The 22,938-nt window shown below is 43.0% G+C and overlaps 1 protein-coding gene across 20 annotated transcripts in view; it reads right to left on the bottom strand.

Moving 5' to 3' along the window:
* Positions 1-22,938, bottom strand: part of MAGI2 (membrane associated guanylate kinase, WW and PDZ domain containing 2) — a 953,479-nt gene that overhangs the window by 685,340 nt on the left and 245,201 nt on the right. For all 20 annotated transcript variants that reach the window (XM_053251292.1, XM_053251285.1, XM_053251284.1 and 17 more), the window contains one exon: positions 12,365-12,481. In XM_053251292.1, the coding sequence (XP_053107267.1) occupies positions 12,365-12,481 (117 nt within the window). The remainder of the gene's footprint in view (positions 1-12,364; positions 12,482-22,938) is intronic.

The raw sequence follows: 22,938 nt of genomic DNA, 5'->3' as shown, positions 1-22,938 counted from the left end.
GTGAAATTCCAAAGATAAGTCCAAGGTCTTTCCAAGGAGAAATTGAAATTTGAAGAGGAATTTCAGAGAATTTTCTCAGTTGGTTTTTCCACATCCCAGAAGCTGAACTGGGATGCTTGGTACTGGTACTGAGTGATGGGCTGAAATTAAGAAAGGAAACAGGGACTAAAGGAGTAGAAAGAGATGTCCAGAGCCTTTTCCCACAGCAGCAAGCAAGGACAGACCAGTAGCTTGTTTACAGCAAACGAGAAAGCAGATTTTCCACATTGCTATGGTATGATTGGTACTATTTTTTTTTATGATGAAAACATTACAAATTCTTGGCACTTCAGTATCTGTTTGTAGACATAGCCAAGACTCTGTTAATAACTGCAACAATGCTGCCAGTTTCTTCTTATTTGTATTGTGCCAGAGTTGGCTACTTATGAGCCATGATATGCCAGCTTAATCTTACTATTTTCAACCTATTATTAATCTCTTACTGTGCTTCACCAGCACTAATTGAACAGTCAGACAATTTCCTTTGGTTAGGATTCCCTTTGTTGCTCCAAGTCTGAACATATTTTAGAAAGTGAGTTAGTGTGCGTGCTCTCTCATTCATCTATTTATAAAATATTCCACACACATACACATCTTCCACAGCACAAAACAGAAACCTATAATTATGAACTATCATCTTACAAGCAGTAAAAGTGTGAGCTAAAATTAATAAGCAAAATATAACCTTGAAACCCCTTTTAGTTATTCAGAAAGCAAGAATTATTCAGTCCTGATGTTGATAATATGTAGGTGTGCATGTTTAATAATAAGAAAAAAGTCAAAACGTGCTTATTCCATGATCTTAGCATAATCAAGTAGAGTGCAATTAATGCAACTCTGACCCTTTGCCAAAAACCTTAAAATAATTGGAAGAAGCAAAACCAGCTTATGATGCATTACATAATCTGTTTTCTATGGCATACAGAATTTCTTTAAAATCTTTCTTTGAGCCAGTATAATCCAATAGATAGGGTGTGAGATTTTTACATGGTGTCCTATCTCAACTATATGCAAAGTCACTTACATCTCCTTCTTAAAATCTACTTCATTAGAAAAGCATTTGCAGAACCACACGTGCTTATCAAAACTACTCCAGACTTTCTTATAATATTGCTTTGTATTAGCCTCTGATTTCTAGTTGCCCCTCAAGCTCAAAATTCCTCCTCATTTCTTCTCTTGTACAGTGTGCACAGGCAAGAACGATGTCAAGGATTGGCGAGGTCTTGCAGAGGGCCCATGCTTACTTAAAGACTAACCCAACCATTTGTTTATTACATTTATAGACCATCCCATCCAAAGGCTCTGGGTGGTGCACATAAAACAAACACCATCTAAAACACACTACTTTAAACAATATAAAAACAATTTTAAAACAATTCAAAACCAATTAAAATACCCCCAAACAATTAAAAAACCTTGGAAGTCCAGGCCAAACTAAGAAGTTTCCAGGGCTTAATAGCGAGCCTAAACTGCGGATATTTGCTGGGAGTGCATTCTATGGGCCAGGAGCAGCTATAGAGAAGGCCCGATTCCGAATCACCACCAGACATACAGGTGGTAACTAGAGACAGACCTCTCTAGATGACCTCAAAGTGCAATGGGGATCATACAGAAGAAGGTGCTCTCTAAGGTTGTCTGGACTCAAGCCGTTCAGGGCTTTAAAGTTAATAACCAACGCTTTGCATTTTGCTGGGAAACATATCGGCAGCCAGTGCAAAATGGTTACCCCAGAAACCAAACTGGCTGCCACATTTTGAACGAACTGAAGTTTCCAAACCACGTACAAAGGCAGTCCCATGTAGAGTACATTGCAGTAGTCAAGCCTGAAGGTTACCAGCTGATGCACCACTGTTTTGAGATCATTAAGGAATGGACATAGCTGTCGAACCAGCTGAAATTGATGGAAAGCGCTCCTAGCTATAGCCTCCACCTGGGATATCAGGGTGAGGCCTGGATCCAAGAGCACTCACAAGCTGTGTACCTGTTCCTTCTGGGGGAGTGTAATCCCATCCAGGACACAGGAAGATCTAACTTATCCCTTAAATTCTGATCCCCCACAATGAACACCTCTATCTTGCTTGGATTCGGCTTCAATTTGTTATCGCTCATCCAGCCCATTACTGCCCATAGGCAGGCAGTTAGGGAGTGAATGCCATTTCATGATCATGATGATGATGATGATGATGGGGAGGAGGAGGAGGAGGAGGAGGAGGAGGAGAAATAGATTTGGGTATAATCAGCATACTGGTAACACCCAGCACCAAATCTCCTGATAACCTTACCCAGCAGTTTCATGTACATGTTAAAAAGCATTGGTGACAGAATGGAGCCCTGAGGGACTTCATATAATACATCCCATTTAAAACAGCAACCGTCACCAAGCTCCACCATCTGGAATCCGCCTGAGAGATAGGAGAGGAACCACTGCAGAGCAGTGCCTCCTATCCCCAACTCCCCCAGGTGATCCAGAAGGATATCATGGTCAGTGGTATCGAACACCACCGAGAAATCCAAAAGGACCACAGAGTCACACTCCCTCTGTCGATTCCATGGTAAAAGTCATCCATCAGGCTGACCAAAGCAGACTCAACTCCGTAGTCTGCTCTAAAGCCAGTACGAAATGGGTCGAGATAATTGGTTTCCTCCAGAATTGCCTACTCCTGAAGAAGGAGGATGTTGTCCATGGCTGCCCACTGCCACCTATTGGCTCCTCCCGCTCCCCCAGCAAGCTTACCAGGTAACAGTGGGTGGCAGTAGTTGCAGCAAACATTCTCCTCATCCAGAAGGTTGAACCAATTTGATTTCCCATATGTCTTAGCACCCTGTGCAATGTCAGGGGGCAAGGCAACTGAAAAATCAAAATGGCCCCACATACTAAAAGAGAAGAACATCTGATGTTGTTGCCCACCATTGCCTGGTAAGCTTGCCAGAGGCCAAAGCCTAATGGGGAGAAGTACTGGGTGATTGTAGACAACAGCAGCTGTAATGGATATCCCTCTCTTCCAGTGTCACTGCTCTAGTAGTGGTGTATTTGGAGGAGGAGGATCTTCAACAACCAGTTCATGCTATCAGGCAGAGAGTTCGGGATCAGTGGATGTACTTGGTATGCCCTCTGGTCCACTTCCCCACAAGTAAGTTAACTGAACATTACTAGGTTAGAGGGAACAGTATAGGTCATAGGGGCATATGTCATGGCTGTACTATTGGGATGTTCCCTCCGAGGGTTTTGCTGGCCCTTCACGCGGGTCATAGCAACATCAGTTTTCATGGAATATGTCCTAGAACCTATCTTGGACTTGTGCTATACTACTCAGTTGGAGCTAACTTTCTAATAATGTGTCACATTTAGATAAAAATCAAAAACAAAATAAAGAAAATTGATATAGGACACACATGCTCAGCTGTTCTAACTGTTTCATTTTTACCTAAAAGCACCTGCATCAGCTTCCAAATTTGATGGGAAGACCTGGAGGGGAGGGGAGAAGCATACTACTTTCCTGATCTAAATTACCACCATGAAGCTGGTATTATCTTCCAATAGGGACAATAATAATATTAAGGGGAAAGCTTAATATTACTACTAATATTACTTAATATTATTACCTAAACTTAATATTACTTAATATTATTATTAATAGCTTACTGCAGAAGAATGGGGTTAATCTTCTAGTACTCCAATCAAATTCAGTGTCTATAATGGCTCCTTTTAGATAAAAATTAAAATACTGAAATATCCAATCATGCCTTGTCAGTTTTGGTATCTCTGTACCTGCCTTTATTCAACATAAGTTATCAGTGTCTTTGCATGATGTCATTGAATATCACCCTACTTGTGTGGAAATATGAGGGAAAGACTCTTCAATTCTATACAGTTTGTGTACATGGAAGACAAATAAGACGTGCACTTGTTTAAGCCCCTCAGAACTGAGTCTGCTTCACATATTTTATAGTCTAAGGAATAGCCATAAAATGGAAATGGTGAACAACAGCCAAAACATTTGGACTTATTAGTCATATTTGCATTTTGTCTTTTTACCAAGGAGGCAGCAAATACAGGGGTTAATAATGTTATCCTCACAACAGTCCAGTGGACTAGGGACTAAGAGTTGGTGACTTACCCAAGGCAACCCAGGGAACTTTATGGCTGGACATGCAACTTGAACCCAGGCCTACCTTTCAAAATGCTTTATAAAACACTTTTATTTTGAAACCAAAGCATAAACAACTGCTGAGAATTCACTTTCTGATAAAGAACGCTTTCTGTATAGATTTCTCATTCCCAGGTTGAGGCTAATTTGCTCTTCGCCCGTGCACTTCAGGAGGTTGCACAGAATCAGAATTACACTCATCTTTGACAGAATGCCCCAAAAAGAACTGCCACCGTCAAGCCAAGATCTATACCACTCAGGGATGTATATTTTAAAACTAACACAATGAATTCTTACACAGGAGTGTATATTTCTATCTCCCCTACTAAATAAGCTATTTGTGTGCTAATCTCAGTGCTTTCTCATCTCTGACAGATGCAAGAACTTTATTAGAATGTTATGTTGCCTGCCTTCAGTGCCTCTGCATTGAACTTCAAGTAATCAATAACACTAGTTATCTCATCAAGGTTATTTTAAAACCCTTGCTCTTCTCCATGTAATAGCCATCATGTGAATTGTTAAACTTGTACAGCAAGCTAGAAATATTTTCAACAACTTTAGAGACTTAGATTACCACCTTATCTTACAAGTTAATAACTATAACTATTGAAAAAAGAAATAGATCACAATACAAATAATGAAACTAGACTAATTTTGCCACAAACCTTGGCAAAATGCAAATTAGTGTATATCTGATGATACATTACTTATTGTTTTTAGTAATGTATCATTAAATCTGCACGTTATTTTTAATATAGCAATATAATGCTGCGAAACTATAGATTATTAGGGCTGTGTATAGATCAAAATATTAGATATGACCCAATTCTAATACAATTTGAAAGGTTATTGTATTGTTCCGCTGATATATGTAGCAGTCCACATTAAACTAGTCCAATATCAGGACAATGCATTGTTCCTTAGGAAATAATTGTAAACAGTCAAAATGTCTAACTCTCAGGGATGGTAGACTCTTGTTAGGGCGGACGGTAGGCCCTCATGAGAGCTTGATATCACCCCAATTTCATGTAGAGTGATCAGGATTTCTGAAAAGTAGGTGCACCATCTCCCTTTTCACATTCCGGCTTTGCTTAGATGGTTGCTTATAAAAGGAGTTTGCTCCTCCTCAGACCCCCTAGCAAAAGTGCATGATAAAGCCTGAGATACAGAGGCCTTAGAGGTTTCACACACCATGCAGGAAAGGGCAGGCAGCTTGCAGACGGGTTCCACCCTCCTGCTGCATACCAGGGCACAAGCATGGCGGCTGCTCTCTTTAGGCAGCCCGTTCCCCCTGGCTGGCTCACTGCCAGAAATGGCAGCAGGCTGTGGGGAGCCATTTATTTAACCCAGCAGTGATCGCCCAGACGGGCATTGGCCGAGGTTAAGCGAACCACAGGCTCACTAAACACCAGGTTTGCCAAATGCTAGATTAAAAAGTGAGGCTTGCTGCAGGAGCTGCACCAGGAGTGAACTTGCTCCTGGTGCTTCACACACATTTATTTATTATTTATTATTTATTGATTTGATTTTTATACCTCCCTTCCAAATGGCTCAGGGTGGTTTACAATTAAAACAAACCATTAAAACAATAAAGAGCTAAAACAATTTAAAAAAACACAAAAACCCAATATAACAATTAACAATTTTAAAACATTTTTTAAAAACAATTAAATAATCACTGTAATTAAAAACCCAGAAACTGGGTTAAAATGTTAAAACCGAATTAAAAACCCTTGAAAGCCAGGCAAAACAGATATGTTTTAAGGGCTCTCCTGAAGGCTAATAGAGAATTCAAATTACGGATTACCGCAGGGAGCGCATTCTACAGCCCCAGAGCAGCTATAGAGAAGGCCCGCTTCTGAGTCGCCACCAGACGAGCTGGTGGTAACTGGAGACGAACCTCCTCAGATGACCTTAATGTGCAGTAGGGATCACACAGAAGAAGGCGCTGTCAGCCCCACGTAGAGCGCATTGTAATAGCCAAGCTGGGATGTTACCAGCTGGTGCACCACTGTTTTGAGGTCATCCTCTTCAAAGAATGGGCACAGCTGTTGAATCAGCTGAAGCTGACAGAAAGCACTCCTGGCCATGGCCACCACCTGAGATACCAGGATGAGGCTTGGGTCCAGGAGTACTCCCAAGCTGCACACCTGCTCCTTCTGGGGGAGTGTAACCCCATCCAGAACAGGAAGATCTAACTCACTCCTGATTCTGAGCCCCACAATGAGCACCTCCATCTTGCTTGGATTCAGCTTCAATTTGTTCTCCCACATCCAGCCCATTACTGCCTGTAGGCAGGCATTTAGAGAATAAGTGCCATTTCCTGAAGAAGAAATTGAGAAGTAGATTTGGGTGTCATCAGCATACTGATAATACCCAGCACTAAATCTCCTGATCACCTCACCCAGCGGTTTCATGTAGATATTGAAAAGCATTGGTGACAGAATGAAGCCCTGGTGGACTCCATATAACAGCTCCTGCTTTGAGGAGCGACTGTCACCGAGCTCCACCATCTGGGATCTACCCGAGAGATAGGAATGGAACCACTGCAAAGCAGTGCCTCCTATTCCCAACTCCCCCAGATGACCCAGAAGGATACCATGGTCAACAGTATCATAGCCTAACCCAGGCTGGGCTGCCCTAGCCTGGGTTACGTTGCATGTGTAAATGCCCATATAACTGAATATATTATTTCAGCTTCCCCCCTCCAAGCAATGTAATTGGACGGAAACTGAGGCACACATCAACCAACTGCAGCATGGTTTGAGCAGCTGCAAGGCTGAGTATATATTTAAGTAATGGCCAGCTACAGATTCAATTAGATAACCCTTCTCTCCCTCCTGCTCAGTGTTGTTCACATAAACACCACCAGGTTTTAAAAATACATGTTTAGGAACAAAGCAACAGAGGGGGAAAAACCCCATCAGACCCACCAATACAGCCCAGTATAATACAGAAAATACTGACCATTATGGTACCAGATGCAGCTTGCTGTTAAGAAATTTTCATTAGGAATGATAAGATGCAAAAACCATACTGCTTTACATACAACTTGTTTTGATTCAGATTGAATTGAATCAGAAATTATTATGGTTCTGATTTGGTCCACAGCTCTATATGCTACATTAGTGATTCCTAGGCTGTGTGCTGGAATTACAGTACTGTGCTTGTAGCAGCTGCATGTAGCTGGGGAGTCGGATCGGCCACCCACACATTGGCCGCCCTAGAGCTTTCAGATCATCCACATTCTCAGCTATCAGAGTGGTGTCATCAGCGTAGCACAAGTTATTGATGTTTCTGCATCCAGTTATAAAACCATGCTCATCTTCTTCCAATCCAAATTCTCACAGTACATGTTCAGCATATAAATTGCATAAGTAAGGAGAAAGAATACAGCCTTGTCTTAGTCCTTTGCCGTTCTGGAACTGGTCTATTTCACCATGTCCTGTCCGGGTTGTAGGTTCCTGTCATGTATATAGGTTTCTCATGAGAACAACGAGATGTTCTGGAATACCCATTTTCCCAAGGATATTCCACAACTTGAAATGGTTGATGCAACTGAAGGCTTTTCTGAAGTGTATATGTGTAAAGCACATAGTGAAGCTCTTCTCGTGATCCGTGAGAAGAGCTTCTGTCACGTCTGTGGGGAGAGCAGGCTTAGCCCACTCTCCCCACAGACGGTCAAAGGGCAGCCCTGGGGCAGCTGGAATGGCTGCCCACACAACTGCCAGCTCCGTCACAGAGCTGGCAGGGGCTGCAGAGATCAGGGGCCATGCAGCCCCTGGAAATCCCAGGATGCCCTGTACAAGTGTGGGGGGCATCCTGGAGACACCCCTGAGCCCAGGAGGCTGCTTCAAGCCTCCTGGTTGGGGGTCTACTCATGTGTTGCCATGTGCTGTGGCAACATATAAGCAAAAACTGAGGTTGACGGAGCGCTCGCTCCCTTAACCTCATTTAAGGGGAGGGGGAATTAGGTGGGCTAGCCATCTTGGGAGCACTGGGCCCACCTGCGAGCCCAGTGGTTCCTATGTTCCCTGGAAAGCAGGTTAAGTTCCAGGGATCGTGGCAATAGCTCAGAGACTTGCGGTAGAAAGCATGAATTGTCCCCTTTGCTAAGCAGGGTCTACCATAGTTTGCACTGAATGGGAGACGACATGTGTGAGCACTGTAAGATATTCCCCTAAGGGGATGGGGGCACTCTGGGAAGAGCAGAGGGTTGCAAGTTCCCTCTCTGTCTTCTCCAGGATAGGGCTGAGAGAGATTCCTGCCTGGAACCTTGGAGAAGCTGCTGCCAGTCTGTGTAGACAATACTGAGCTAGATGGACCTGTGCTCTGACCTGGTGTATGCTCCTACCACTGTCTCTCTGCAAGGCTGACCGTGCCTTCTTCAAGTGAGCCTTCATTGCTTAGCAGCCCTTGCAAAGAGTACACTTCCCACCAGCCACAGTGCATTTCTTCTTGATACATGGAGGACCTAGCAAATCTGGTCAGAAAACTACATAGGGTAGTGAGGAAAGAGGAGGGGGGAAGACACCTCATACCTCACACTTTGCACCAGGCATGCTGAGCACTAGTAATCCCTGTCCCCACTCACTGCCATTTCTGCTAAATCTGAACCGTCCTGCTACAAGATATTTGCGTGAAGTTTGTGATTGTGAGCCCTTTGGGGACAGGGATCCATTTTCCCAATATTTATTAAGGCTCTCCACATGAGAGCCTGTCGTGGGTATGCGGGGAGAGTGGGCTTCCACACATGAGCAGGCAGCTGCCCTGGGCGGCCAAATCAGCCCCCCCCCCCGATTACTGGCTCTGTCACAGAACTTGGGGCAGTGGGGATCGGAGGCCTCCCAGGCCCCGAAAGTCCCAGAATGCCCTGTGCGCATGTGTGGGGTGTTCTGGTGAGTCGCCCCCCATGCCAGAAGATTTCTTGTTGCCTCCTAGTCGGGGGTCTCCTAATGAATTGCCATGGTGAGGAACTGTGCTGCGGTGACACACAATCCCATAAATGGGGTTAGCGGAGCGCTTGCTCTGCTAAATTCGTTTAAGGGGAGGGACATTTAGGGAGGCTTGCTATGGGTTGTCGCACAGCTCCCGTTGCAGCACACGACCAGGCAAAACCGGGCTAGGCTCCTTAGCCCGGTTTCGCCTGGTCGTGAGAACAGCCTCACTGTCTATGTAAACCACTTTGAGAACCTTCTTTTGTTGAAAAGCAATATGTAAATAGTAGTAGTAGTGATAGAAGTAATAGTAGAAAAGTCCAGATACTTCAGCACAATTACTGATTAACCTGTCAATACAGCATCATTTCATTGTTGGCTGAAAAGCATGTGAAATATTAAAAACAATAATACTTTTGACTGAGCCCATACTAAAAATAAATAAATAATTAAATATCCAGTGCAGGATAAGCCACATTAGAACCATTCACTTGCACTGCACAAGAGGAACATTTTAAACATTGTGATTAGAACCAGCATGTGGGATAATTCCAGGATAACAGAAGTGGAGTAAATACTAAAAAGGAGAGCAAAATCTTGTGTATATTCCTGTTATAAATTGATTCTCGTCCACTCTCCATAATCTCATATCTCCCTTCATTTTAGAAAAACCTTCAGGATGAACTCACCAGCATGAGCTGAAATACCACAAACCCTCCATCATTCAGTTCTCCATTTAAAATCCAACATCATGAAAATATTTTCCACAAAGTACTTTGAAATGTTTTGAAGAAAGGCTCATGAATTTCCAGATCATTTACTTCTATTTCCTGGCTTCTGATAAACTGTGGAAGAAAAAATGGTTCTACACCATTTTTAAAAACATGTCTTCCTACTTAGAAATTTCTCTATTGTCATTCATGTCACTATAACAGTAATTGAAATCTGTTATGATTGATGCTCACAGCTTTGCCAGGTTTCCTTATCAGTATAAACAATTTTCTGGCCAGCCTTCCTAGCCTATCATAGTAGTTCTAAAACTGCTTCTCATGATTTGTTCTTCTTCACCCTTTCTACTTTTACCACAAAATATTTCAACTCAATCCAAATGCTATCTACAGAGAGGTACTTGTAAAATTAATGTTCTAACTTCCTTCTAAACAGTCTCTCTACAAGAACTCATCAATGAATAAATCAGCCCCTGCTATGTTAAGCATTTTACTTTTTAAACAAAACTACAAAAATAAGGTGCTTTTCCTGTGCTATATCGAGATTTACCTGTCATCAATATATGCTGCATTATTTCCAAGTGACAAAAACAATGGATTGTCAGTGTTCTAAGTAACTAATTCTTTCCATGTCAAAAAGCCAAACATATAAGCAGAACTGAACAATATCTAGAAGAATGGTAAGACTTGACAAAGAAAGAGTAGTTAACAACAGGTATGAATCATCTGAAAAATGTAAGATGATCTGGTTTCCATATGAAAGATTATGTACAAATCATATGGAAAAAGGTGACTTGCACATCATTCTCGTTTACATTCTCATTTATTTTGACTATTTTGTACAAAGGTTAATAGGTAAAAGAAATATAAAAATAAAACAGGAAGCCAGAAGCAGAGAGAGAGAGGTCAGGAGGTAAGGTTGAAGCACAAAGGTGATAAACTGCTTGACTGTCAAGGTTTTTCTTTAAATTGTGTAAATGTTGTATTTTAAGTACTATTATTAAGGGGGGAGGAAAAAAATCAAAGACACACTTAAAACTTAGTCACATCAATTGCCTTCACAGTTAAAAAATAATCAAGATATAAATTCAATTTATTGGGCAGATACTCTTCTACTTGACCCCAGTGTCATCCATTCTACATGCATGAGTCCAAAGCAGGATCTATCACAATGCTAAAGCAGTCATTTGTTTCAGACAGATGAGCCATCTGTGGTTCATGAATCATAACCACATTAAAACATTTCCATTTTGTGTTGAGACTTCCTTGTTAGTTGTACCTCATTTCTGTTCAAATTCCAGCATAGCTTAGGGTTGCCAGCCTTCCAGGATTGGCTACTCAGTCCATGAAGCAGCATAAATCTCCAGGTGACAACTGAAAGCGATTCTTGAGATTTTATTGGCTTTGTATTGTGAACAATATTGGAAGGAAATCCCAACCCCCCAGGAAATTGTACCCAGAGTTGGCAACCCTACCGTAGTCCTAGTTCTGTAAAATAACCTTATTTTTACGCTGCTCTTTAAGCAAATCTAGCTAGCCAAAGACTTCCAACAAACATTTCTAATCATTTAGACAAGACAATGTTTTCTGATCATACATTGCTCAAAGCATTAGCCAAGATCAAACACTGCACCTCCAAATCTGATCAAAGATATGTTTATTCTCACTTTAAATATGCACCCCCCTAAGCTTTTAAAGCTATTTTGGTTTTTTTTCCCCTTTCATGACTTAAAAAACGATAAATTCACAGAACAAAACTGAAAACTGCAACACCATCAGATTCAACTAAATGCCATAAAAAAATATAACAGTGATCAGATTTTTAAATCCATCTTCCTCCAGTGTAAACAGAAAGTTCTGATGGAGAACCCATTTCCAGTGTTGGTTTAAATGCATTCAAATAATGTTTATGAGTGAAAGTTTGACAGAGGCTGAATGTGCAGAAAAAGGCAACATTTTGCAACAACTATAAAGTAAATTAGATCTTAAATCAAATGTTTCCTCATACATTCTGGGATCTTGTTTTTGCTCTTCAGTGTTTTCCGCAGTTGAACATACTATTCTGTACACTTTAATCTGGCTCAGAAAACTGTCAATGAATTTCAGATAATTAGGATATTCCATTTATTAAGAATGACCTTCAGCAGCCCAGAAAAGGACTGTCTTATATTTACTTACACATAATAAAGCCATGCCTAATTGGAAGGATTTTTTACTGCAGCTACTTGAAGCAGAGTATTCAACACCACTGTACATCCACAAGTTATGATTTCCAGACAGTCTCCATTCAGAAATAAATAACCCAATAATAATGTCTGAAGGAGACCACAGTTTTTGACTTATTTTTAGTATATTTTTTGACTCCAATTTTTAGTATATCTGTCACCAAAGTAAGCACAACTATTGTACTATACAATGTATCACTATGGTTAAACATGACATCAGAATAAGAATAAAAAGTTGGATATGCCATAAAAATGCAAAATGCACTGGTGACATTTCTCAGACTCACATGGCACTGTTCGGAGGTAGAGATTGTCTCGGATGATCTGCTGGAGCTCGTGATCTACAGAACCCTTCTGGAACCGTAAATTGAGGTAGTGACGAAGATCCTTATCAACAATGCCTCCTGGTAAAGTAGAAAGCACAAACCAATTAGTAGAAAAACAGGAAACAGGATCAGTCTGATTTCCTTCAAAAATGTCCTTTAAATTAAATCTTTAACTTTACTTACAATTAGATTGATTAGTCACTTTCTGGCTATACAATTGCACAAATCACTTTCTGTTTCCTTTGTGCTATTATAAAGGACACTTTTACAACCGGGGGGGAAATGGTCCCAGAATTAATTGTGTGGACACATTTAACCTTGTCAAATAATCAGCAGTGTCAGTTCAGCTGACTGATGGGCTGAAGAGAGCAAGGGAAACACTGAGGTCATGTAGCGACACACGAGCAGACCCCTAGGCTAAGGGGGTCTCTCCAGGATGCCCCATGTGCTTGCGTGGGGCATCCTGGAACTTCCAGGGGCCACGCAGCCCCCTATTCCTGCAGCCCGCGCCAGCTCCATGACAGAGCCAGCAGCCATATGGGTGACTGATCCGGCCACCCAGCTACAAGCAGCTGCTCGTCTGCAGTGGAGAGCAGGCAAAGCTCGCTCTCCCTGCAAGCCCAACAGAAGCTCTTCTCACTGATCATGAGAAAAGCTTCAGTGTGTTCTACCTGGGTTTGGGGGCTGTGTGTGCTCCCTATTTTCGGTTGTACGGAAGCAAAGCAGGAGGAGAATCTAGGTAGAAGTGACAACTTGGGTTGCTTTTCCTTCTACATGGGTTCCACACAATCACTTCTGCCCAGGTTTTCCTCTTACCTTTTTTCCACAGAACCGAAAATTGGGAGCACACACAGCTTCCAAACCTGGGTAGAATATACTTTTTGATTGTGTGAATGACCTCTAAGTTAGTTCCCTTAGACAGCTGACTGGTGCTATCACCAATTTCTGGAGGCAATTCACTCAATCAAAAACTGTGTTCTACCTGGGTTTGGAAGCTGTGTGTGCTCCCAATTTTCGGTTCTGTGGAAAAAAGGTAAGAGGAAAACCTAGGTAGATAATGAGGTGATTCTCATGATCATTCAAAAGTGGCCTAGGGCGCCTACCCCGCTTTTGGGCAGTCATGTGCTGCAACCAGAGCTGCGTGGCTTGCGGCAGCTAGGTCTCAAAAATACCCTCTCCTAAGACAAGATTAATGGAGTGAGAGCTCTGTTAACCACATCTTTTTGCTCGTGTGTTGCTGTGGCACGTGGCGACACATGAGTAGACCCCTGACTCGGGGGTCTCTTCAGGTTGCCCTGTACATTCACGTGGGGCATCCTGGAACTTCCTGGAATTGAGCTGGCAGTCGTGTGGGCAGCCGATCTGGCCGCCCAGGGCTGCCTTCCAATTGTCTGCAGGGAGAGCAGGCTAAGCCCGCTCTCCCCGCAAACCCCCTTCCGGCAAGTCTCACTGATCATGAGACATTCCTCATGATTGTGTGGAAGCAAGGTAGGAGGAAAAGCCAGGGTTTTTTTCCTGAGTACACAGCTAAGATGATTAGATAAACAAACACCCCGCCCCCCATCACAGACAAGTTCTTGACTCTGTTTATCCTTTGTGGGGAGAAAAACATAGAACATTTATATAAATAATAATAAAAATGTTTATAACAATTACAAGTTATCAATAACTTGTGTAAGGAAAATCAATGCATGGAAAAATCAATGGTATTGATCCAAATGTGCTTATTGCATTTCCTTAGCAATAGATTTTATTTTAAAATAGTGTAAATATTCCTGTATAACTGAGCAAAAACCAATGGAGAATATTGCATAGTCTTTTGTTAATATACATATAAAGCAAAAAGTATAAATTCTGAAATGATGCTTGGATTATATACTAAAACCATCAAGCCTACTAACTGAAGACTGATGTAGATTAGGAGTGTGTATAGAACCGGCTGGCCCAGTTTGGTTCGAGTCTGGACTGGTTTGTGGGGGGGGGAGCGGTTCACGGATCTTTTAAAGTTAAAATATTTTTTTTACCTTTTAAATGGTCTTCGAGGCAGTGAGGGGGGTGTCCATGAAGGTTTCCCCTCCCCCCGCTGGCCTCTTAAATCCTCCCTCCAGTCTGTTTGGCCAGTTCTTCAGCCCCTTCGGGCCTCCGTAGTTCGGCGCGGTCGCAAAAATGGTGGCCGCCGTGCATGCGCAAATGGCCTCTGCTAGGCCTGGCATGGCCCACAGCCTCACAGAGACCATTTGCGCATGCATGACAGCCTCCATTTTGGCAACACACTGAATTTTGGGCAATGTGCTGAACTACGGAATAGTTTGGCATGTTGCCCGAAATAGCAGCCACCGTGCATGTGCAAATGGTCTCTGTGAGGCCGTGCGCCATGCCAGGCCTCTCAGAGACCATTTGCACATGCGCGGCAGCCTCCATTTTTGCCACCGCACCAAACTACTAAGTCCCAGAGGGGCCAAAGAACCGACCGAACGGGCCGGAGGGGGTAATTTAGGAGGCCGGCGGGGCGGGGGGGGGGAGAACCTCAGCAGACCCCTCCCCCGCCACCTCGAAGACCATTTAAAAGGTAATTTTTTAAACTTAAAAAAAATGAGACCCCCCTGAACCAATGGGGGGGGGGCGATTCTAGGCCAAATCAAACCGGGGTTTGTGGGTGTGTGTGTGTGTGTGTGGCCTAGAACTGCCAAACCAAACAAGTTCAACGTCAAAACAGTTCAACGTCAAACTGGTTTGCACATCCCTAATGTAGACGTTTAACCCTGTTTCATTAATATATAAACAAAACATAGAGGCTGTTCACATGAGCAGCCTTACATGGGCTTGCACAGCCTTTGCTGGGTAGGGTTGCTTGTGTGGACACTGGGATTGGGCCCGATCCCAGTGCTGCCCTGCTGGGTAGCCCAAGTGTGTTATCTGGGCTTTTAATAGGTGCAAGCACACACCCTTCTACCCCAGTCCCTGGTCATGTGCACACTCAGGTTTCCTGCAGCCTGAGCACGCACAAAGCCAGGCAGCAAAAGCGCCAGGCAGTGGAGAAATCCCCCAATGCACTACGATTCTGGCATAGTGCATTGTGCCATGTCTCTCCATGGCTTGGCACGTGTGCCATGGTGAGTGGTAAAGTTATAAGGGAAGAGTGATTACATGTGGGAAGGTAGATAAGAGCCTGCCTCTCTGCTCGCCCTCCTGAACAAAGTCATGTGCATGACTTCATAGTATGATAGCAAGTCTATATGTACAATTTTTGTTGTTGTTGTTAAAAGTAATACCCATAGATAAATACAATTTCTTACTTTTCCAACATATTATTTGACATAGGGAATGCCATTGGAACCTACAGTTGGCTTGTGTGGCAGGATATGAAATTTACAATATATAAATATTAAATTAAGGAGGCTGAATGCAAAATACAGAAAATCATTCATATTCCAACTACTGACAGTCTAGATAAGGGCTGTTCAACATCAGCCCTCCTGCAGATGTTGACCTACAACTCCCATAACCCCTAGCTATTGGCCACTGCTTGGGGATTATGGGAGTTGTAATCTAAAAACAGCTGGGGGGCCAAAGTTGAACAGGCGTGGTTGAACTACTGTGGTTTTCTGCTTGATCATTATTCAGTGCAAAAGAAATTTAAAAGTGCATTCTTTGCCATATCTTGTGAAAAAATAATTGTTAGCACAAGGAAGCATTTTCTCCTTCATTTCACCAACATTATTCTCAAGAATTTCATTCCTGGATGATTAAAAGAATGTACACTTAAAGGTTAAAAAAAGTTATAGTTGTATGGTGTGAGAGAACCAAGTACCTCAGACAGTTGCATTGAGAGGTGCTTAAAACACCTATATGGATCTCCACATGTATCTATGTTTTTAATTCATTTTTAAATTTATAACTGAAAAGAAAATTACAGAAAAGAAAAAGATAAAAAGGAAAATTACACTAATGCAGCAAATGAAATCTCACATATATCTTTTACATAAACCCGAATTTCAACTCTCTATCTGTATCTAAACCAAATTTACATTGCACTTTTTTTTGTAACCCCAAAATCTGTCCTTGGCTTCAGACTTTCTAAACTGGCTGCTTCTATGATTGCTAATTTATTACATACTTTCAGGAAGATTAGCTCAGGAAAGGGACTGCAGAAAAATGTTCTGCTAATGATTGCAATTAGTTGTTCATTCTGATTGGCTGAAAAAAGTAAATTCCTCCAGCTCTTGTCCTCCTCTTCCCTCCACCAGGAAAGAACAGCACAATGATGCAGATTTTTACTGACGTTGAAAAATGCCAGCTATAATTCATATTTTTGAAAAGACATGAGGATGTATGACATATGCAACATTGGCAGGAAGTTTTAAATTCTACTTAAAAAAATATTTAACCCCTGAGGAAGCAGACAATCTGTGTACGCATTTGAAAATGAGCCCGTTTATATTTCCTCTGGAGAAAAGGGTCCTTCCTTTGCAAGAACATGTTCTTCCTCTGCATCATCTTGTGGCAACAAATTCCATAGCTTAATTATGAGCAGTGTGTTGAAGTACTTCCTTTTTCTGTCCTAAATTTCCTGCTAATCAGTCTCATTGGATGACTCTGAGGCGGTTCCAATGATCAGTGGGAGCTGCCTGGAGAGGGTTAGCAGGGAGAGTGGGCTTAGCCCGCTCTCCCCACAGACGAGCAGTCAGTCTGCTCCGGGCAGCCACAGAGGCCGCCCACATGATTGCCGGCTCCGTCACACAAATTTGTTTGTGCTTGCTCCGCAAACCTGGTTTAAGGGCAGGGGTAGTTTAGCAGGTTACCCGCTTAAGAACCTCCAGGCTCACAGCCGAGCCCAGTGGTTCTCACGATGGGAGAAAATTGGGCTAGCCTCCACTAGCCCGAATTTCTCCCATCGTGTCGATAGCTTCTCTTGCTTCTAGAGTTGTGAGATAGGGAGGAAAATATGCTTTCTATCCATTCTCTCCACACCATGCATAGTATAATTGTATGCATCTCTATCACATCTCTTAGTCATCTGTTTTTCCAAACTAAAAAGATGTAGTACTGAGAACTTTTGAGAATGCAGTACTCCAAAATACAATACGTTGCCATATCATAATTTATACAGTAATTTATACAGTATAATATTAGCATTTTTATCTTCAACCTACTTTCTAAAGCTGCTAAATCTGCTAAATCTGCTACTCCTAAATCTAGGAGTAGCATATTTGTCTTTTTTCACAGGTACCACATACAGAGTTGACATTTTCATTGAGCTATGCACTACAATCCCAAGATCACTTTCCCAGATCTTTGCCCTTTAATTTGCCACAACGTCCATCACCTTACAGTTTTGGAACTTTAAAAAATTTGATTGTTAGACTTCGATCGAGTTCTAGCCCAAGATGTCATCCATCCCAAGTCAAGATGGCAGACATGTACATGTTTGAGGCACAAGTGGGCTAATTTGTGAACCACCTAACCAATCTCAACCAAATCTTCTACAGCTTTAGGGGCACATAGGGATGACTCAATGGTGTAGTTTGTAATGGTGTCATCCACTCCAATTCAAGATTTTTTAATTTATATATATATTTATTTATTTACATTTCTATCCTGATCTTCCTCCAAGAAGCCCAGTGCAGTGTACATGATTATGTTTATCCTCACAACAAGCCTGCAAGGTAAGTTAAGCTGAAAGATACATGACAGCCAGAATCACCCAGTGAGTTTCATGGCCGAATGGATTTGAGGCGCATGTGGGCTAACTTGAGGTATGGTCTAACAGATTTCAACCAAGTTCGCTACAGTTGTAGTGAGTGACACATAGGGACACCTCAATGGCATAATTTGTGATGATGTCATCCACCCCATTCAAGATGGCGGATGCATGAGTGTTTGATGCTTAACTGGGCTAACTCATGAACTGCCAGGTGATCTTTGGAGAGAAGGGTCAAGATCTGAGACAGAGATGGAACGGCCACTATCTCCTCAAGGACACAGGCAGGAAAAACGTCAAGAGCAGGTGAGGGAAATACAGAGAAGTAGTTGACTGACAAGAAGGCAGCAGGAGCTGGATTAAATCTATGGCAGCTGGAGGGGGTGGAGTGTTGATTAAGGGCATGTGGCTGCTGACTATAAATTGGGCAGGCTGTGCCTTGAACAACTGCTGGAAACAACACGTCAAATCATCTTGAGTCTCTGTTGGAGAGGTTGTGACCTTGGATTTTGGGCTTCTAACTCCTGTATCCCTGGTGAGACTGTTAAACCCATCTATTTATCAGTAAAACTGAAACCTGAGCTACTGGCTATTGTATCATATATTTCTAGCCAGCATCTTCCGTCGAGTGACCTCATGATAGGCACTCTCCCAGGTAACTGGGTCCTAAACTGTTCAGGGCTTTAAAGGTAATTACCTGTATTTTGCTCTGAAACCTATTGGTAACCAATGCAATTGCTTTAAAACAAGCATAATATGGTCTCTCAGAGAAACCCTGGAAGCCAATCTAGCCACTGTATTTTGAACCAATTGAAGTTTCTGAACCACATACAAAGGCAGCCGCACATACAGCACATTTCAGAAGTCAAGCCTATGGGTTACGACCACAGTTCTGAGATAATTGTCTACAAGGAACGGACGCAGCTGTCATATCAACTGAAGTTGATAGAAAGCACTCCTGGCCATAGCTCAGTCTGAGAAACCAGAGTGAGGCCTTGGCTCCAGAAGCATTCCCAAGCTATGTACCTGTTTCTTTTGGGGGAGTGCAACCCCATCGAGAACAGGAAGATCTATCACATCCTCAAATTATTACCCCCTTACCATGAGTAGCTCTGTCTTGTTTGGATTCAGTTTCAATTTATTATCGCTCATCCAGGCCATTACTGCCTGTAGGCAGGCATTTAGGGGATTTATGCTGTATCCTGATGATGATGATGATGATGAAGAAAAAATAGATTTGGATGTAATCAGCATATTGACAACACCCTGCTCCAAATCCCCTGATGATCTCACTCAGAGGTTTCATGTAGATGTTAAAAAGCATCAGAGAAAGGATGGAGCCCTGAGGGACACCTTACAATAGCTCTCATTTCAGAGAGCACCATCTGGAATCTACCTGAGAGATAAGAATGGAACCACTGCAGAGCAGTACCACCTCTTCCCAAATCCCCCAAGTGATCCAGAAGGATACCATGGTCAATAGTACCGAAAGCCACAGATAAGTCCAAAAGAACCAACAGAGTCACACTCTTTCTGTCCATTCCTTGGTAGAGATCATCCATCAGGCTGACCAAGGCTGTCTACACCCATAGCCTGCTCTAAAACCAGTCAGAAATGGTTCTAGATAATCAGTATCCAAAATTCCTGGAGTTGATCAGCCACCACCCTCTCAATTACCTTGCCCACCCAAGGGAAGTTGGAGACTGGCCTATAATTATCCCTCACTGAGGGCTCTAGGGATGGCTTCTTAAGGCATCCTGCCCTCCCTCAACAAGGCATTTATGATGTCAACTAGGCCATCTCTAACAGCCTCCCTGCTAGATGTTATAAGCCATGTTGGGCATGGACCCAAAGGACAAGTGATAGGCCAAAGAGCTCCAAGGAGCCTGTCCACATCCTCAGGAGTCACAAATAGAAACTGATCAATTCTAATTCAACTGGAGGAGTTATGGGACATCTCTGCAATTGATCCCACCATAACTGTGGAGCCCAAGTTAGCTTGAATATGAGAGATTTTATGCACAAAAAAGGTTGTTAAAAGAATCACAGTGGGGTGATAAATAATTCAAATCTAAATTCAGAAAGAAGAGAACCTGTGTTAATCCACTCACAAATCTGAACAACTTGCAGATGCAATGTGTGAAGAATAGAATTGCTTCTTCACTGCATGTATTGCCACAAAATAAGCCTTCAAATGGGCTTTGTGTGGTGTCTTATCAGATTCAAATCGAGTCTTCCTCCGCTTACACTCCAGCCTTCTCCCTTGCTGCTTCAGCTCCCGTAGCTGTTCAGTATACCATGGAGCCAGTTTCAAAATGGAACTGAGAGGACACTTGGGGGCGATAGTGTCTACTGTGTCTACTCATATACTCATATGGAGGGCAGAATGTCTTAAATTACCAATATGGGAATTGAGCCATTAGGGCAGTTTGAACATGCAGTTCCCCAAGTGGGCATGCAGGGCAGAATGCTACACTGGATGTAGAAGAGAGATGTAGAGGAGAGGCGTGTGTGCCCTCCCTTCTAAACTTTGGGCAGACTGTATCATTTGAACTGGCCAATCTGAGCCTGAGGTGTGATAGTTACCAAATCATAGTTCCTATTCAACATGGCATTGTAGTTTATTTTAAAGTTAAAGCCAGCTTTTTAAAAATTCCTTCATCTTGCATGAAAGAGGGAGAAGGGGGGACATGCAAGCTGGAAGATCTTTAGGTCTTCCACATCATCCTAAATCATGCATAAAATTAAATCCTGTCTGTGAACAGTGGCAAATCCAGATTTTATTTAGTGCTTTACAAATTGGGCCACAATGCTAACCACAGCCATTCTTCTATTTATTGAGGCCTGCCAAGTACTTAACAACCCTCCTTTAGTCCAAGGAAATAAATCAGGTGGTTCATGATGCTCTAGTAGGCCCCTGGGCAAGATCTGAGGTGCCCCTCAATGCAGCCCCTGCTGCTACTTGCCTCCATGGCTGCCCACCTGCCAGTTGTGTCACCTTGATGCCACTCATGCCCTCCACCTTGCCTCATGTTGCTGGTGCAGTCTAATGACTAGACCACACCAGTGAGAAAAGGCACGGCTGCAGTGACATCATGAGACTGCAGTGGCAATGGGAGGTAGGATGGGTGGTGTGAGTAGCAGGTGAAAGATGGGGACTGCCAAGGCAGAAGGAACCCATTCTTATGGGGATTGGGAAGGCATGCTAGGGCATGGATCCCTGGGAATCAACAGGCATTAGTGGTCTGGGGCCACTTTCACCTTCTGCAGCCCCATAGGTATATGCTTGCCACCATCATGGCTGATAGGCAACATTCACCTGATTGTCACAAATTGTGCTTGTGTGTTTTATACCCCAATAACCATCATCTACCTAAACTGAACCAGCAAAGGAACCCTCAGTTATGCACTCTTATAAGCAGGAAGTGATGTGGAACCATGAAAGGCTGCAAAATTGCTCAGCTGATTAATATCCACTGGCTGCTATTTGAGCATTCACAGAACACAGACAATACTTCTGTGGTTTGATTTTGCATTTTGCATAGGTTCCTCTTGGACTTTGGAATCAATTCACTTCTGGATTAGAAGGTCCTCTGTGACTTGGCTGAAGCTAACACTGCAGGCTCCATTCACTCCAGATTCCACTCCACTCTGGGTGTCTGATTGCAATAACTACATGGGTGGGGCAACTGTGTAGTTCTTTCCTACCCAAATGAAGCTTCCCACCTAGCCATGAGAGTGTGGCAAAAATAGAGGCTGCAGGCAGATAGCAACAGGAAAGAGAGGAGGTCACCAAGGAATGAAGAGCAGAATGGAGGAAATCCCTTCCTAACAGGAAAATCTATTCATTTCTCAAATGTAGCTACAAGCTTTTATTTATTTATTTCCTTTCTTGATAAAAGCTATGTTGATGATGTGGGAATTTTAATATGCACAGTAATATAAAATTTGTAGTCAAGATACTAGACAATCGGCTTGAGTTACATTCTAAGGGTTAAGTCTACTAGTAAAGGAACTGTAATGAGACAGTACAGCAAATGCATTTGCTTGGTTCCATGCCCTCTCCTCCTGCTCTCTTGTCCAAATTCGAATGTTACGGAGGGTGTCCTCTCTGCAGTCAGTGAGACAGAAGGACAGGTTGCACAGCCAATCACTCTGGAGTTGAAGGAGGAGCTTCCTCCCTCATCTCCAGTTCCAGGGGATGCAGCCTGCTGTTCCGCATTTGGACATAGTGCAGGCTGTGTCCAAACTCAGGCTGTAGTTATGAAACTCATTACAACCCAAAGGTTCAGATTGGAGTTCCAAATCTGAATCCTCGGTTTAGTCACCATGCCAAACCCCATTTGCTTGCATTTGCAGAAGAAGAAGGTAGCACTGGTGAAGGAAATGTCCATGTCAGGGGCAAGGCCAGAACACGGGAGGAGAAATACACAGGGAGGGCAGCAGGGCAGGAAGGACCAAGGGGTGTATCAGGCAGGTGAGGTGATGCCCACAATGGGAGTGAGATGCTCACTGTCCCCCAACATCCATGGAACCATTGGCCCATTCAACTGCAGTTTTGCATAACGTGTGATACTTGGCAGCAGAATTGGAAGATGACTTTGAATTCATCTTGTGGTGACAGCCATGGCTCCTCCATGAGGCACAATTAGGAAATGGCAGAAGGTGGCTACTGTACCAAGGGTTGGGGACAGTGAGCATCTCACTCCCATTGTGGGCATCACCTCACCTGCCTGATACACCCCTTGGTCCTTCCTGCCCTGCTGCCCTCCCTGTGTATTTCTCCTCCTGTGTTCTGGCCTTGCCCCTGACATGCACATTTCCTTCACCAGTG

Source organism: Hemicordylus capensis, chromosome 5 (assembly GCF_027244095.1).
Source record: "Hemicordylus capensis ecotype Gifberg chromosome 5, rHemCap1.1.pri, whole genome shotgun sequence".
Classification (NCBI taxonomy): Eukaryota; Metazoa; Chordata; class Lepidosauria; order Squamata; family Cordylidae; genus Hemicordylus; species Hemicordylus capensis.
The sequence above is the reverse complement of the archived record's forward strand: the minus strand, read 5'-3'. Positions and strand labels throughout refer to the sequence as shown.